At 46.1% G+C, this 16,922-nt stretch overlaps 1 protein-coding gene across 2 annotated transcripts; it reads right to left on the reverse strand.

Moving 5' to 3' along the window:
- Positions 1-9,331: 9,331 nt before the first annotated feature.
- On the reverse strand, positions 9,332-14,112 carry Dnajc28 (DnaJ heat shock protein family (Hsp40) member C28). 2 transcript variants are annotated; one of them, XM_029544574.1, is made up of 2 exons: positions 13,841-14,112; positions 9,332-12,312 (listed from the first exon to the last, which is right to left on the reverse strand). In XM_029544574.1, exon 2 carries the CDS (start codon positions 12,285-12,287, stop codon positions 11,124-11,126), a length of 1,164 nt encoding a protein of 387 aa, XP_029400434.1. In that variant the 5' UTR covers positions 12,288-12,312; positions 13,841-14,112; the 3' UTR covers positions 9,332-11,123. The 2 variants fall into 2 exon arrangements, with proteins under 2 accessions (XP_029400434.1, XP_029400433.1); XM_029544573.1 differs by having other exon boundaries at positions 9,333-12,312; positions 13,893-14,112.
- Positions 14,113-16,922: the final 2,810 nt, after the last annotated feature.

A 16,922-nucleotide genomic window follows, 5' to 3' on the forward strand; every position in this document is an offset into this window, starting at 1 on the left:
GAGAGAGAGAGAGAGAGAGAGAGAGAGAGAGAGAGAGAGAGAGAGAGAGAGAGAGACAAAGGTCTCAGTAGGTAGGAATACTGTAAGCATGAAGACCTGAGCTCAAAGCCCCAGCACAAACATAAGAACTAAACACAGCTGAATATGTCTGTGACCCCAGCATTGCTGGGTGAGACCAGGAAAACGACCTCATCTCTAATGCCTTCTGGTATGTGTTTTCACGGAGCACCTTAAACGCAAACTGCAATAGCTGTGTAGTATAGGTAATTCAAATACCAGAGTCCCGGTGACAACTCAGTTGGTTAAGTGCCCATTCATGAGCATGAAACCTGAATGCAGACTCCCGGCATCCACATGAAAAGCTGTGCACAGCAGTATGCCCTGTTCTCCCAACACTGATGGGGGCGAGGGGGAAGAAAGATCTTTGGGGCTCACTAGCCAATATGACTAAAGAAATGAAGCTCCAGGGCCAGTGAGGGACCCTGGCTCAGAAAATAAGGAAAGACTGATAGAAGAACACACCAGACATTGACCTTTGACCTCCACATACACTAAGACACACATATACACACACGCATGTACATGAACACGCACAAACACACAATTTATTTCAAAAGGTCTTTTGGGGTATATCTCGTAGTAAAATTCCCAAGAAAGCGAAGCACAGTTTTCTTACCGTGTCCACAGGGGTTGTTGCTCTGTGGTGAATGTGTTAGCATAATTAATAGCAAGCAAATAATATGCTGCATTTCTGTGTAATGTGATGCCAGGCTAGCCAGGGATAACGAGCAGGCTTTTTATTCATGTGACTCTTTACTGGGACATTTGCAAGTCAGGTGAGGCAAGGAAAACTTTCTGGCTGTGCCTCACTGGCCTGAGCATTGGAAAACATCTGGCAGTCTGCCCATGCTCAGACATGGTGTTTGAAATACCTAACACACAGGATGGTGTGGACTTAGATGCCAGTAAGGACTGCCAGCCAACAGACCACACTGGTCCAACTCCGATAACCATAAGGTCGGCTGGTAGCAATGTCCTATCGTTGTAACAACTGAGGATCCCTCTTCAAATGACCCCTGCAGAATGGCAGCTTCCCCTGAGGACCACTGACTAGCTAACCAGGACGTGGCCCAGCATCTGGCATCTCTTGTCCTAGCAAAACCTCAATCCTGCGAGCTGGGCTTTATTTTTCTCTGTCTGTGCATGAACATGTATGTGTGTTCAAATGCATGTGAAAGCCAGAGTTTCATCTTCAGACATCTTTCATTTATTTCCATTTGGCTTTGATGTGGGGGACTCAGCTTTGCTTGAGACATGTTCTCTTCATGGGGGCCCAGGACTTGCCAGTCCTATGAGGCCAGATGGCCAGGAAGCCCTGGAAATCCACTTGCTTCCTCCTCCCTGCACTGGGATCACAACTGTGATAGCGCCTGGCTTTTCTACGTGGGCTTTGGGCGTTAGATTCAGGTCCCCATGGCTCTGCAGCCAGCACTTTGCTGAATGCTATGTCTCCAGCTTCTGATTTTTCTCCTTTGACAGGGAGTTCGTTCAAAGCCCAAAGTCACACAGCTAGTGAACAATCCAGGATCGGAAATGAAACCTGTCTAGTTGGAAAGTTTGTTCTTTGCCACAATATGGTGCTCATTGGTGTTATGTATGGACAATCAGAGAGTCAAGGTCTCCTGGGAATCTAGGACAAGAGTGTCAGCTCATGCAGAAAGCACCATAGAGTTGTATGGGAATAGAGTTCTGGAATCAGGGCAGTTGCAGGTTCCTGGGATCAAATTCTTCGTCTGTCACTTTCCATCTGTGACCCAATATGTCATTTACTCTCTCTGTGTCTTCATTGTCTCCTCTCTCCCTGTGCTGGTTTAAATATGTTTGGCCCGTGGGAAGTGGAGCTATTGCAGGTATGGCCTTGTTGGAGGAAATGTGTTGCTCGAGGGTAAGTTTTGAGGTCCTGTGTTCAAGCTCTGCCGAGTGTGGAAGAGACCCTCTTCCTGGCTGACTGGGGGAGACAGTCTCCTCCTGGCTGCCTTTAGATCAAAATGTAGAACTTTTGGGTCTTCCAGTACCAAGTCTGCCTGGATGCTTCCAGGCTTCCCACCATGATGATAGTGGACTGAATCTCCGAACCTGTATGGCCACCTCAGTTAAATGTTTCCTTTATAAAAGTTGCCTTGATCATGGTGTCTCTTCACAGCAATGAAATCCTACCACACAGGATCTCACTCTTTAGCTTTGTTGGGCCATGTAACTCACTACATTCACTAGGCTGGCTTTGAACTTGTGGCTGGTCTCTTACCTCTGCCTCTTGAGTGCTGGGACTAGAGGATCAATTGTCACCTTTTTAAAGGGTTTGTATGAGAGCACCTTTGGCTCATGGTTGTTGCCAGGGTTGAACTAGTGACTGCGAGGCAAACAGCCCACAGCTGTTCTGTGCCGGGGATCTTCGATCTTCCCCTCAGTCATATCTCCTGATTGCCATCATCTTCCCTCGCCTTATGATTCATGCTTCCTCATTCTGCCACACCTTCTTCCTGATTGTCAGTGAGCCTCAGCTTCACTTCTCCTTTCCCTAACCCTCCTGCCTTCTCTTTGTGGAATCTTGCACTGCAGCTCTTTGCTTAGCAACGAGTTCTAATTCCCATTAGTGCACACAATATCATGCAGGTGCAATAGATAATGACATAGAGCCAAATACAAGGATCTGGAGATGTATTGAAGATCTAGTAATAAACAGACAAAGGAGTGGGCTGGAGAGATGGCTCAGTGGTTAAGAGCACTAACTGCTATTCCAGAGGTCCTGAGTTCAATTCCCAGCAACCACATGGTGGCTCACAGCTGTCTGTATATGGGATTCCATGCCCTCTTCTGGCCTGCAGGTATATATGCAGATAGAGTACTCATATACATAAAATAAATAAATAAACAGGTGAAGAAGATATACAAGAATGTCTATAACACGTTCACATTTATAGACAAGAAAGAGACTGGGTACATATAAATTCTGCATACAGTTCGTAAATTTTTGAAAGGATACTGTGGTATCAAAATAATAGCACCCTCATTTTGTAATCCCCAAAATATGTAATTATATTACTATATTAACGATTCTTCTTCTTCTTCTTCTTCTTCTTCTTCTTCTTCTTCTTCTTCTTCTTCTTCTTCTTCTTCTTCTTTTGGTTTTTCGAGACAGGGTTTCTCTGTGTAGCCCTGGCTGTCCTGGAACTCACTCTGTAGACCAGGCTGGCCTTGAACTCAGAAATCTGCCTGCCTCTGCCTCCCAAGTGCTGGGATTAAAGGCATGTGCCACCACGCCTGGCTTAACTATTCTTCTATTGTGATATAAAACACCATCACAAAACCAACTTATGGAAGAGAGAGTTTTATTTGGGCATAGGTTTTCTTTTTTCTTTTTTTTTTTTTCTTTTTCTGGGCATAGGTTTTCAAAGGGGTGGGTCCATTATGGCTGAAAGGCGAGGTGGTAGCAAGTGGCTGGCACTGTGTCATGAACAGAAAGCTGGAGACTCCACAAACCAGAGATGGTAAACCAAAAGTGGGGACAGGCCATGAACTCTCAGAGCCCACCCCTGGTGATCACGTTCCTCCAGCAGGGCTGTGTCACCTCCTCAAACACCACCACCAAATGGGGTCCCAGTGCTCAAATACCTGAGACAAGGGGAGACATTTCTCATCCCAACACCAAATTACAAAGAGAAAGGAGGGAAAGTTTCAGATGGGATGGAGGGCAGCATCTACTACACGGAATGAATTCTTCCCTAAGGCGTCGCTAAAATCCTGATTTTAGCCCAGAAAGACGACTTATAGCAATTGTGTGTGAAGTTATATAATTCTTCGTTGTAGCAGTAGTGGAAAATCATCATGAACACAAAAGGGGCTGGACATGGTGATCATACCCAAGAAGTGGAGCTGGAGGGCAGGATGGCAACAGCACTCTGGAGTGCAAAGTGCCTCATTTGTTCAAATCTGCTCTTCGGCACGGTTGAAAACTCTATTACATACGTGCATTTTTAAGTTTCCTTTTGAAGCAATCAGATTTATCAGCGTATCTCGAGCTGTGTTCACGGACCCGTCAAGGCGTCCACCGTCCTTTGCCTAAGCTTTTTATCTGTTGTGCAGCCATGGATGTACAGAACAGAAATTCTATTCTCAAACCCCTCCATGTAGTCAGATGTGTAAGTCTGGAGCCCAGGCACAGACACACACCCTCCCCCTACGCTAGTTGGCTGACACTCAGAAACAACTTCAAAAACCACAGCGTCACACCTCCCTCTCTTTCTTTCTTTCTTTTTTTCTTTCTTTCTTTCTTTCTTTCTTTTGATTTATTTATTTATTTATTATATTTAAATACACTGTAGCTGTCTTCAGACACACCAAAAGAGGGCACCAGATCTCATTACAGATGGTTGTGAGCCACCATGTGGTTGCTGGGATTTGAAGTCATGACCTCTGGAAGAGCAGTCAGTGTTCTTAACTGCTGAGTCATCTCTCCAGCCCCACACTTTCTTTTTCTCTTTTTTCTCTTTTCCTTTTTTTCTGGTTATAGAACTTTATTGTAGAAAGGCAGGGAGAAAGGAGAGAAGGTGGAGAGAGGGGAGAAGAGAAAGAGAGAGAGAGAGAGAGAGAGAGAGAGAGAGAGAGAGAGAGAGAGAGAGAGAGAGAGAGAGAGAAGGAGGGCTAGAGAGTAAGAAAGGTAAAAGCTTAAAGAGAGCGCCCCACACTTTCTTTTGAAGAACTGTTGTATGTGGAGGAGTGTCTTGGCTGCACATATATATGTGCACCACTTGTATGCGACCCTCGGAGGTCAAAAGAGATCATCAGACCCCTGAAAGTGGAGTTACAGACAACTGTAAGCTACCCTGTGGGTGCTGGGACCCAGGTTTGGGTCCCAGTGAAAGTACTTTTAACCACTAGGGCATCTCTCTAGCCTTGAATCACAACTTCTCAGGCGACTTTTTCCAAAGTCAAAGGAGAAGGGAGCAGTTTGGCTGGTCAGGCCTACGTAGGATGGCCTTGAACCCTGATTCTGGTTTCCACATCCCGATGATGGGGTTATATGCTTGCAACGCCATCACTGATTTTTGTTTTTGTTTTGAGAGAGACTTTTACTACATAGCCCAGACTTGCCTTGCACTGTAAATCCTCCTGCTTCTGACTCCAGAACCTTCAAACTTAGACAACTCAAAAGGCTTGGCTTCCTGTTGGAAGAGCTCCATTTTGCCCAGATGCGTAAGGCAGGCTGCCATCAGCGTGGGCCATCTGAAAGATGCCGGCTGGGAGTGGTGGCACACGCCTAATCTCTGAACTTGGGAGGCCGAGGTAGGAGAATTACAAAGCCAAGGCCTGCTCGGCTGCATAGCAGAGGCTCACAGGCAGAAGCACAGCCGCTCCCACTCTTCCTGTAAGCAAAGCTCTCCTAGGGCAATCATGGTCTTGCCTTGTGTTTCTATTTTGTGACCAAAATCAGCTTGGGGAGGGAAGGGTTTATTTCAGCTGGTAAACTATAGGGCAGTCAGAAGGGACTCGAACAGATAGGACAGAACTCCACTTAACAGTCTGCTCCTTCTGGTTCTCTTCTGGGCTTTCTCACCTCCCAGGACCACTTGCCCAGGGACAGCACCTCTCAGTGTGGGCTGGGTCACATACATCAATCATCAGTTAAGGAAATGTCCCCACAGCCACAGGCCAGGCCAGCCTAATGGGGTCATTTCCTCAATCGAGGTTCCCTCGTCTCAGATTACTCCAGGTCGGGCCAGTTTGGGACAAACTGGCCATGGCCAGCACATGCACGCATGGGTTATGTTTGGGTGACCGCAGTTTGTCCCCTGGCATTCTGTGAGTTAGGATTCTGGTCTAGAGGGTAGTACTTTTGGGAAGTGATGTGGAGTCTTTTAAAGGGTGGAGGTCTCTAGGGCTCGGATGTAGCTTAGTTGGTAGACTGTTTGCCGACCATGCTCAAAGCACTGGGTTCATATCCAGCACCTGCATAAACCCAGCATGGGTGCACATGTCTGTAATCCCAACACTTCGAACAGATAGGCAGGTGGATTTGAAGTCTTGGGATACATAAGACCCCGTTTCAAAGATAGATAGATAGATAGACAGATTACATACATACATAGACAGGTAGGTAGGTAGGTAAGCCTAGTATGGTGGCACATGCTTAGGCACCAGGGAGGCAGATGCAGGAAGATCTCTGTAAATTCCAGGTTAGACTGGTCTACACAGTGAGGTCCTGTCTCTAAGTAATAATAATGATCATGATGATGATAATAAATATTTTTTCAGCAGGAGTCAGTGGAGACAAGAAACGGCAATTGGGTGAATGTGATTAAAAATATATACATGTATTAGAATGTCATAATGAAGCATTATGATAATTAATAAATGCTAATAAAAAATGAAACTAGTGGGGTCTAGAGCCTGGGGTAGCAGTGCTTGTCTGTAATTCCAGCACCCGGTGTGAGGATTGAGGCAGAAGAACCACTGAGAGTATGGGCCAGCCATGGACCCTGCTCCATGAAACAAACCCATCAAAATGAGAAGTGGGGTCCAGTGGGAGGTCCCTAGGTTAACTGGGGACGTGTTCTAGGAAGGGATTAGGGTGTTTTACACAGACCATAATTAGTTCTCCCCAAAGGGCTATTACAAAAGTTTGAGTTTAGCCCCGCCCAGTTTCTCTCTGACTTCCGGTTATCAGTTGCGAGCTCTCCAAAGTCAGGTTCCTGCCAAGACGTGATGCAACCAGGAGAACTCGCGACAAAGCTGGTGGCAGTGCTCTACCCTTAGCCCTCCAGTGCCGTGGGCTACCGGACTTTCTCTTATTAATAAAGTTAGCCCTCCCCGGGCGTTTAGTTGTAGTAGTACAAGACGGATAATACAGCCTGCCTGGATGAAAGAGCGGACAGAACCAAGCTTGCCTGTAACAGAAGGCAGGAACCACCTCTAAACATCAGAGGAACAACACGCCTTCTGGAAAATCTTCAGCAGCACAGATGTCCTCTTTACCCGTGTACCCCAGGTAGGAACCCTCCCCACAGCTATGGATCTGTCTGAGCACGTCTATAAGCTTACTCAGGTGTGTTTGGGTGCATCTGGCCTGTAGTCTCTTAAGGGTGGTGGGGACTGTCCATATTCGCGTCAATCACCTGAGAAGATAGAGCCCTCCCACAAGAAGCCAGACTTTTGGGATCGTGATTGGAGGCAAAGAACATCCATCATCCCTGGGACCGCCTCTAGATTTTGGATGGGTAGAGGCCGGGTCAGGCAGGGCCTTTAAGGGTATTCCTCTGAGATGGGCAACAGTGGGCTCTGTCACTCTCCAGCAAGCTAGGAACTCAGCTTGGTGACAAACTGGAGAGAGTGACAGGTGAGGCTGATCATCCAAGGCCTGTCCTTATGTCTGAGCCTCAAGTAAAAAGGATTGACTGCCCCAGTCTGGTGTCAGCTATTGGGGTCAGAGCTATTCCATTTGTGTTTGTCTTTAAACCAGAGATGACGAGGGTCCCATTGTCCTCTGCCTAAGGACACACCAACGAGTCCATTTGGCCCCGTCATAGATTGCTGACAATTCAGATAGGGGGATGGAAGATGTCATGATCTCAGCAGACAATGACCAAACTGCCGCCAAAAGAGAAATACGATATTGATGATATTGATGATAATACCTATTGATTCCTAGGAACAGGTAAACCATTAGTTGACCATGGGAGTACTGGAATGTCCCCCTCCTGGGCACTGCTCCCCTTAATCATGCCTCTTAGCCTGACCCTTTTCTCCTCATTAACCTGAGACAGGGTCTCACTCTGCAGTCCTGGCTGGCCTGGAAGGAACTCTCTGAACCCTTCACGACTGACTAGTGTTGATAGGCTTGTCCCTGGAAGTACCATCTCTCCCTTTGACCGTGTATGGATGCTGTTCTCTCGGGGTGCGGCTGTAGGGCTGAGGTCCCAGCAAATTGATGGAGGCTGTGACTCAAGCATATGGTTCAGGCTCTTGCCTCAGATTGATGGGCGCTGGTCCTGACAGAAGCAGGTGGGGAGCAGCAGGCAAGGTTCTCTGTGTGTCCTCCAATGCGCTCGGACACCTTAGCGTTTCCTCAATAGCTAGTTCTGTCAGCTTGTTACAACCTCACAATCGCTTGGGAAGCGGGGTCACAGTGAGGAAAAGCCTACGTCAATCAGACTGGCCTGTGGTCGTGCTCGGGCGTCCGGCTTGTTTTGCTGGCCTTAATTGGTATGAGGAGACAGCCTAAAAAGGGAGCCCCACTTTCCCTGGGTTTGAATCCTGAGCTGTGTGAGCGGAGAAAGCTAAGTCTGAAATGCATTGGCGTCATCTCTGTCCCTGACTATGGAAGTGATGTGCTTGGCTGTGTGTGTTTCCAATGTCTACACTTCCCTGTGATAACAGACTGTAATGGGGACAGAGAGCTGAAATAAATCCTTTCTCTGCAAGTTGCCTTTTGTCCCAGCGCAGCAGTGAAGAGGGTGGGGGGCTGAGAAGGGATGCTCGGATGAGGCTGTTTTTATATAAGTGAAGTTGCCGCCCCTTTTAAGAAATAATTTTTTATGTATCTGAAATAATTTTTTATGTATCAGACACAGAAGGTGGCCCAGGACCCCAATACTTTTGGTTGTGAGCCACCATGTGGTTGCTAGAAATTGAACTCAGCTAATGCTCTTAATGGCTGAGCCATCTCTCCAGGCCCTGAAGTTCCCTCTAATGTGAAGATTGATGTCCAGTCAGATGTTCCATTATCCACCAAAAAGGTCAGAGCGCCGGGGCGTCAGCTGGGAGCGTGCTTGCATCCCTTGTGTGAGACCCTGGTCCTAGCCCCGCACTGAGTAAACCATAAAGCTGTGATAAGGCACGCCTGCCTGGATGTGCTTGTAGCACCAGGGAGGTAGGAGCAGGAAGGCCAGGAATTCAAAGTCACTCTTGGTTACATGGTGAAATTGAGGCCAGCTTGGGTTACCTCAAACTGCTTCAAACAATACAAGACACTGGAGGCTGGAGACATGGCTCAGTGGTTACGAGCACTTGCTGCTCTTCCAGAGGACTTGGGTTCAGTTCCCAGCACTCCAGTGGCATCTCACAACTGTTTATAACTCTGGGCCCGAGAGAGCTACCCACTTCTGGGTTCTATGGGTGTCAGGCATGTATGTACATGTACACACACACACACACAAGGAAAACACCTACACACATGAAATAGGAAAACTGGAAGAAAAAGAAAGAAAATGCACAGGAATAAAAAAGATTTAGAAATCCACTTAGATAGCTAGCCCAAATGTGGTGGTTATTTACGATTACTTGGTTATGGATCAATGGACCACTGAATAATCATTAAGGTAATTTTATTAATATAGACATTTGCAAATAAAGTGAATGGCACTATAATTAATAGCTTTGGTAACCTCATCTTCTCATGTACAATACTGACAATTATTTCATTCAATTTTTACTCCAAACTCTCATTTTTTAAAGTAAGCATCATAGAATAACAGGTTCTTACAATGATCTGGAGCCATAGCTCTTAGCACAAAGCCATAGTCCACGCTGTTGACAGTTTCCTTTAGTATCTCACTAGAAGCCAGATAACTCATTCCAACAACAACAAAAAATTACTTATTATGTCAACCAATTGCTCCATCACCAAAGCAGAAAGGACCCGACTTCCTTTTGAGGATGTAGGCCTCTTTGATGTTTTAACCACCGCAGACTTTACAAAATGACTTGGCTGTTCTCCTGAACCCCCATCTTCACTCTGCTCTGGAAATGGGTCAGCTCCTTTCTGCGCACTTAAGCTTCCTTCTGGGGACCCAATTCTGTGCCCAAAGCAATTAGCCAAGCCTGAGAGCCCCGTGTTTTCTGAAAGGAGACTCACTGAAGATGCCAAGGAACACATTTCAGATACCTTATCTTAGACAGACTGCCAAAGGGTCTCTAAGACAGGAAGTTGGGTCCCAAAAAGGGTTAAGTTGGGGGTTAACATTGTTGAACCACCTCTGGGGAGTCTGATCTAGGACACCATGGCACTTAAGCAAGATTTATGGAAACCTAGCATACCAGCTTGTGACCAGAGAAGAAACTGCAAGTGAACTTTTATCTTTGTATTGTTCTTAAGGATTTTTGCCCCTCCTCCAAAAGTTACAAAAATATAATCAACTCTAACGTTTTTAGAACTTTTAAGTCACTTAGTTTAACCGACTTTGGTGGCCAGTGGGTCACAGTTAGTCTACCTACTTGGCCTTTTCTTTGTCCAGTCCCCACAGGGAAGGCCTTTGTAAATACAGGAGTCCCAGAAGGCTATTCTTTTCTGACCCTCAGGTTTAGAACACCCAGCAGGGTGTTTGAAAAGCCTTCCTACAGTTTAGAGCTTTAATAAGCTCTGGAATATACTAGAGGAAACCTGCAAAAACTACCTGTTGTCTGGAGATTTTCAATTTGTTACATGTGTGTGCACGTGTGTGTGTGCACACTGGATCCCTGGAGCTGGAGTTACAGGCAGTTGTGAGCCACCTGACTAGGATGCTGGTCCTCTGCAGGAGCAGCGGGGAGCAAGGACTCTCAACCTCTTGGCAGTTTCTCCAGCCCCTTTCTTTTTCATTTCCTTTCGTATCTCCTTCCTTTCTTCCTTCCTTTGTTCTTTTGAGGTTTTAAATTTTCATTTGGAGACCATAGTTGGTTAAATCTCATTATAACTTCTTCAGTTCTATACCTTTTGGTTTCATTGCTACTTAAGTACTTATGTTTAGAAAAGTCAAACAGTGAATACCTATAAGTTGCTAGTGTCTCAGAGAGCTCTGGGGTTTCTTGTGTGGGCCTTGGCTCTGTGTTTCAGTCCTAGAGGCAGATACCTGAAGTTTGGCACTAGAGCCTGCTCCCTCAGGGGCAAGGTCTGCCTCTAACTACATCATTACAGCAGAACTCACCCAAGTTTCTCATCTACCATTGGGGTGTGATTAGTTCTGTGAAAACTACAAAGGCACATACTTCTCAAGTCCTTGGGACACGACAATCAATCTTAGGTTCTATGTCTGACGTCAGAGCAACTCAAAACTGACCAGAGCGGAAAATGATCATGAATACTAAAACAGTCATATTTTAATAAATTTCCACAGATTCAGCCAGTTTAGAAAGCCTGTCTTGACTCTAGGTGTTTTCGATTCTTCACCCTGGCTAATGTCAGTTTGGTTTTCTTCTGTGACTTCTTTTGCTTCTATGAAGGCCCCGTACATTTCTTGGACTCTGATAATTTCTTTCTGTGCGTCAAAATGGACTTTCTGCCTGGTCAGGATGGGAACAATCAAGTTGAAATCATTAATTCGCTTGTTCAGCTTTCGTATGTTTTCTTGAAACCGCTCACACACTTGGGCCCATTGTTTCTGTTCTACCGGTGACAAAGGGTTCCCCAGCTTCTTCCTAGACACTAAAAGCGCTTCTCGGAGTTGCTCGATGGTATCCTTAATTTCCTTCTGCATCAGGATCCACTCTGGTTGGTATCCATTATCTATCAATATTCGGTTCAGGTTGTGAGTCATAGGATCAATATATGAGCAGCCAGAAAACTTCTTCAGAGGTTTTCCTTTCCCGCTGAGATTGTCAAAGTCTCCTTTTGCCATGGATTCCTGAATGAGGTCCTCCACCAGGCGCTCTATGGCTTGAGTTATCTTCTGTTGCTTGCTCTGCCGTACGTCTTTGATAGTTATGCTGTTGGCAAAGTACTCCCTCTGAAGCTTCTGCCTTTGGTATTCCATCACCTGCTCTGTCGCACGGTCTGCCCTAAACTGCCTGTATTGTTTCTCTCGCTGGCTTGGAGTCCCAAAGCCGACGCCTTCGAAACTTAAGTAATGTCGGTGCTGAGGTGTATTATATTTGAACTTTTCTTCTTCTTCTTCTTCTGCTGCTGCTGCATCTTCAGCTTTATCCCGTCTGGCACGCATCCGTTTTATTGCATGGGACAGCACATTCCTGTAAGCCTCTTCAATCTTTATAAATGTTGCAGAATCAGCATCACTAGAACCACTGTCTGGGTGGTACTGCCTGGCGAGCTTGTGAAAAGACCCCCTGACGTCGTCTACAGAGCATCCTTCATCCAGATTCAGCAGCCTGTAATATTCTCTGAGCTTCTTGGATTCATGGGTTGATATCATCCTAGATCCGGGATCTGAAAGCATTTTTACCCCAGGAGGAATCAAGGAAGCATTTGTTAGATGCAGTCTCAGGATCCGAGGGGTCTTCATGCACACTGTGTTTATCATTGTATCTGGAATTCTTAACAGTGATCTACAAAACAGCAAAGAACAGTCGGATGCACTTGTACTATCAGCCGTTTTCTTTTTATAATAACCGGGTAAGGGTGTGTGTTACATGTCCTTAGTAAGCATTGGTCCTTGGGGGCAAGAGGTTTGGTTCCTAGCATCCACATGGCAGCTGACAAATGTCCCTCACTCTGGTTCCAGGGGATCTGACACCTTCTTCTGGCCCACTCAGGCATTGCATACACATGGTGCACAGTCATAGTGCAGGCAAAATACCATATGCATATAAAAAAGAAAGTCATTTCTTTGTAACAATGTTGCTAAACAAGAATATATAAGTATCAATGACTTTTCTTGATGCAGCTAGAAAATGGACAGTGACATTTGGCTATCACATAGTGTGACACGACCTGAATTCTACTGCTCCAAGACAGGGTTTCTCTCTGTGTAGCCCTGGTTGTTCTGGACTCCCTTTGGAGACCAGGCTGGCTTCGAACATAGAGAGATCCACCTGCCCCTGTCTCCCATGTTCTGGGATTAAAGGCGTGCACACCTCCCGATCCAATGCACAGAATTTTAGACCTAGAAAGTTGTTAAAACTCATCTAATCTAATTTTCTCATTTTATAAGAAAACAGGTCCAGAAGGTTAAGCAACTCTTAAGGTTAACCAAAGCACTTACAATGTACAGCAAATGGTTAGGTCTGGGGCACAGGAAGGCTTAACTGCTTTTTGTTTGTTTGTTTTTGAGATAGGGTCTCTCTACATAGCCCTGGCTGTCCTGGGACTCATTATGTAGACCAGGCTGGACTTGAACTCACAGAGGTCAGCCTGCCTCTGTCTCCTGAGTGCTGGGACTAAAGGAGGTCATGCAAGCCCCACCCTTGGCTTAGCTATACTCAGCAAATTACACATTTCCATGAGCGAAATTTGTGTTGTTGTTGTTGTTTTGTTTTGTTTTGCATATAGTGTAGAATGGTCGTCACCATTTCTAAATATCTACTTGCTGCATATCAAACAGAGAACATACAGACCGGTACTCAGTGGGATACCAGATGGGACAGGAATCAAGAATACAAGTGAGGGCTGGTGAGATGATGGCTCAGCAGGTAAGAGCACCCGACTGCTCTTCCAAAGGTGCAGAGTTCAAATCCCAGCAACCACATGGTGGCTCACAACCATCCTTAACAAGATCTGACTCCCTCTTCTGGAGTGTCTGAAGAAGGCTTCAGTGTTCTTACATATAATAAATAAATAAATCTTAAAAAAAAAAAAAAAAAAAAAAGAATACAAGCGACTTTAAGCTCTGTACCTCGGTATTTGCTAGATGCCAGGACAAGGAAAGGCGATAAAAGGTGGGAGAGCTTTTGCTGTATTTAAAAACGCATGTTCCTGTGGAGAAAGATACTGAATACTGAAGAAAGGCAACGGAGTACTGGAGAATTACTGGTCGTTTGAATGTAAGGTGCGTTTTAGAAGTCATGGTAGCCCGATGTCACAGTATAGGGGTCAATGGATTTTAGAGTTGTCTGGGATGCTGGTGGTTATGCTCACCGTGGTGAAGGGCGTCTCAGAAGAGTGTTGGTTCGCTGTACCCCCTACTCACCTTCACAGACGTGATGGGGGTTCAGCGTCTCTAAGCTTGGCCCGCTCCGTCCCGGCCTCGGTTACTGGACCCTCTGCCGTGCTACACTGCGGAGCCTTTCATCACACCTTACTACGGCAGGCAGCCTCCTTCACCAGGGCCAGAGGTCTCTTTCTTATAGAACCATTCCCCCATGGAACAGAGCACAGACACCTCTGGACGCCCGTTGTTGTGCCGGGGGCGACAGGCCCCGCCTCTACCCGCTTGCGAGGGTTCGGCCGATTTGGATTGTGGGAAATGTAGTTCTCCGGCAAGTGCAGCGTAGAGGCATTAGGGCCTGGAGAGGAGTTATGGCTTATGATAGATTTGTGACCACAACGTGTATGTAATTTGGAGAGCACCGACCTCAATAAATCGTTTTAGATGGAGGAAAATTAGGCTGTTTGCCTCTGTGGGACACCTGCACCGGCAGTAGGCTTCTTTATACCTAGAACATTGTCTTTCCTTCAGCCAAGCTTTGGTCGGTTGGTTGGATGGTTCTTGTTTTTTGACACTGTCTCCCTTAGCCCAGGCTGGCCTCACACTCGCTATATAGTAGAGGAGGACTTTGGGTTGCACATCCTCCATGCTTCCATTTTCCAGGTGCTAGGATTACACTGTAAAATTGCTATGTGTTTCTGGAATGTTGAGGATATAAAACCAAGGGCTTATACATGCAAGGCAAGTTCGGTCAGGGCTCTGCCAATTGTACTATACCTCACCTCATTGAGCACCACACATGGCCAGGCGTTGGAAGGGGAGGGAAAAAATGTGTCTTTGGTTTTATTTATTTATTTATTATTTTTATTATTATTATTTGGTTTTTTGAGACTCGGTTTCTCTGTGTAGCCCTGGCTGTCCTAGAACTCATTCTGTAGACCAGGCTGGCCTTGAACTCAGAAACCCTCCTGCTTCTGCCTTCCAAGTGCTGGGATTCCCCTGCTTCTTGTCTCTTCAATGGTTAAAGACATGTGTCACCGCACCCCATCCTAAAGATATAATTTTTAAACAATTAGCAGCACACCTTTAATCCCAGCATGTAAAAGGCAGAGGCAGGTGGATCTCTGTGAGTTCAAGGCCACTCTAGTCTACACAATGAGCTCCAGAACAGTCAGAGGTACATAGTCAAACTCTGTCTCAGAAACACCAAAAAAAAAAAAAAAAAAGAAAGCAAACCAAAGCAAGCAGTAGTATCTAAGAACTTCTCTTTTAGCATTGCTCCCAGCATGCGTAAAGAAAGTGAAGAACTGGCTGTTCTGGTTCTTAAACTTTATTATTATTAAACAATATATTTAATAACTGACTTTAGTTTTGCAGACAGATCTTATTACTCTGTAGACCAGGCTGGCCTTGAACTCAAAGATCCATTTGCCTCTGCCTCCCAAGCTCTGAGATTAAAGGTGTGTGCCACATCTGGCTTTGAAAATCTTATTACACTGGTTATTTTTTGTATGTGTAATTTTGTGTTTTGTGTGCTATGGTACATCCTTGTGGAGTCGGTTGCCTCCTGTCACGTGGACCCTGGCGGTCAGATCCAGGGTTTCAAGCCTGAAGGTAGCGTCTTTACAGGTTGGGCTACCTCAATCTTGAATAACAATTGTTTGTATACTAAGACAGTAACTTACAAATTTGAGGAGTATTTAAAGGCCAACTTAATATAGCATCTTCCAATAGCCGCTCACACTCAATGTGTCTAAATAGTATTCTGTTGTGACCACCATGAGAGCCAAGCAACCTTCATTGTGGGAGTTTGGCTGTGCTGCCTGAAAAGTGTTAGCCCATTGCCTGGGCTTGCTGACTGCACAACCTTCACCTGTGCCCATTGCTCCCACTGGCTGTATGCAAATTAACTGCCAGTGGCTTGGGCAGATAGGCCAGGGCAGGCGATTCAGGGAGGCTGTCTATGCTCTGTAAGAAGCCCAGTGATGTTTCCCCAGAGTGAGCTTTGGCAGAATGCCCCCGGGTTTGGGACCCAGGGAGAGGGGAGACACTGTTTCCTCTTCCCCTGGGAAGGGGTATGGCAGCATGCCCTGCTGACTCCTCTGCCTTCTATTATCACCTCTGCTAGTATAAGGTGTATTTTGATTTCAGGCAACCAGACTCATGGATTCTTCTCTGGAGACGTGGTATCAGCTACTATAGGGGAAGGCTAAGTACTTAAAACATGGGTGGAAGATTAGCTTGAAATAAAGAGCTAGAACATTAATGTACTGTGTTGTTAATCTTGAGTACAGAGGTCAAACTGAACATTCTAACCTGCAGATCATAGGTTCACACCGACTTCTAGTAGCTGATTTCTATGTAAGTGGTTTCAGTAGCCCATGGGATTTCCTTCCCATCTGCCAACCGTCCCTTTGACCGTGTGGGGCGGTTTCTTTGTGTAGCCCTAGCCCTGGCTGTCCAGGAACTCTTATCTGTAGACCAGTCTGGCCTTGAACTCACAGAGACCTGCCTGCCATCTGTGCGATGGGATTAAAGGCCCGCTCCACCACATCCTGGATTGCTTAGCCTCTTCTTTTTTTTTTTTGGTTTTTCGAGACAGGGTTTCTCTGTGTAGCCCTGGCTGGCCTGGAACTCACTTTATAGACCAGGCTGGCCTCGAACTCAGAAATCCGCCTGCCTCTGCCTCCCGAGTGCTGGGATTAAAGGCGTGCGCCACCAGGCCTGGTTTAGCTTCTTCTTTTAAGGCTGCAGTTTAAGGATCTGCTGTTGTTTTGAATTTAAAGCTTAAGAGAGGTTTCAACACGGTCTCTAAGTGCCCTCAGGTGAGGAATCCTGTTGTGCCAGCTGCTCGGCAGCTCAGCAGCTCAGGGCGGGCTGGCTGGCTGGCTGGCTTTGGGCCGCGTGTGGTCATTGCTTGCTCATGAGTGTCTGGGAGCAGGAAAGCAAGAAAAGCAGGAAGCTTGGAGATCTCTCGTCTGGGTTCGTATATGCTCAGGATGTTGGCGGCCTAGACCAGACCATCCTACTTCTGGATGTCTTAAAAAAAATGCTAGATAAGTTTTTTTTTTA

The sequence above is a fragment of the Mus pahari genome, chromosome 12 (assembly GCF_900095145.1).
Source record: "Mus pahari chromosome 12, PAHARI_EIJ_v1.1, whole genome shotgun sequence".
In the NCBI taxonomy this organism is placed as follows: domain Eukaryota; kingdom Metazoa; phylum Chordata; class Mammalia; order Rodentia; family Muridae; genus Mus; species Mus pahari.

What these genes read in the sequence shown, in the direction of transcription:
- Dnajc28 (XM_029544574.1), bottom strand. Translation starts at nt 12,287, where the DNA reads ATGATAAACACAGTGTGCATGAAGACCCCTCGGATCCTGAGACTGCAT.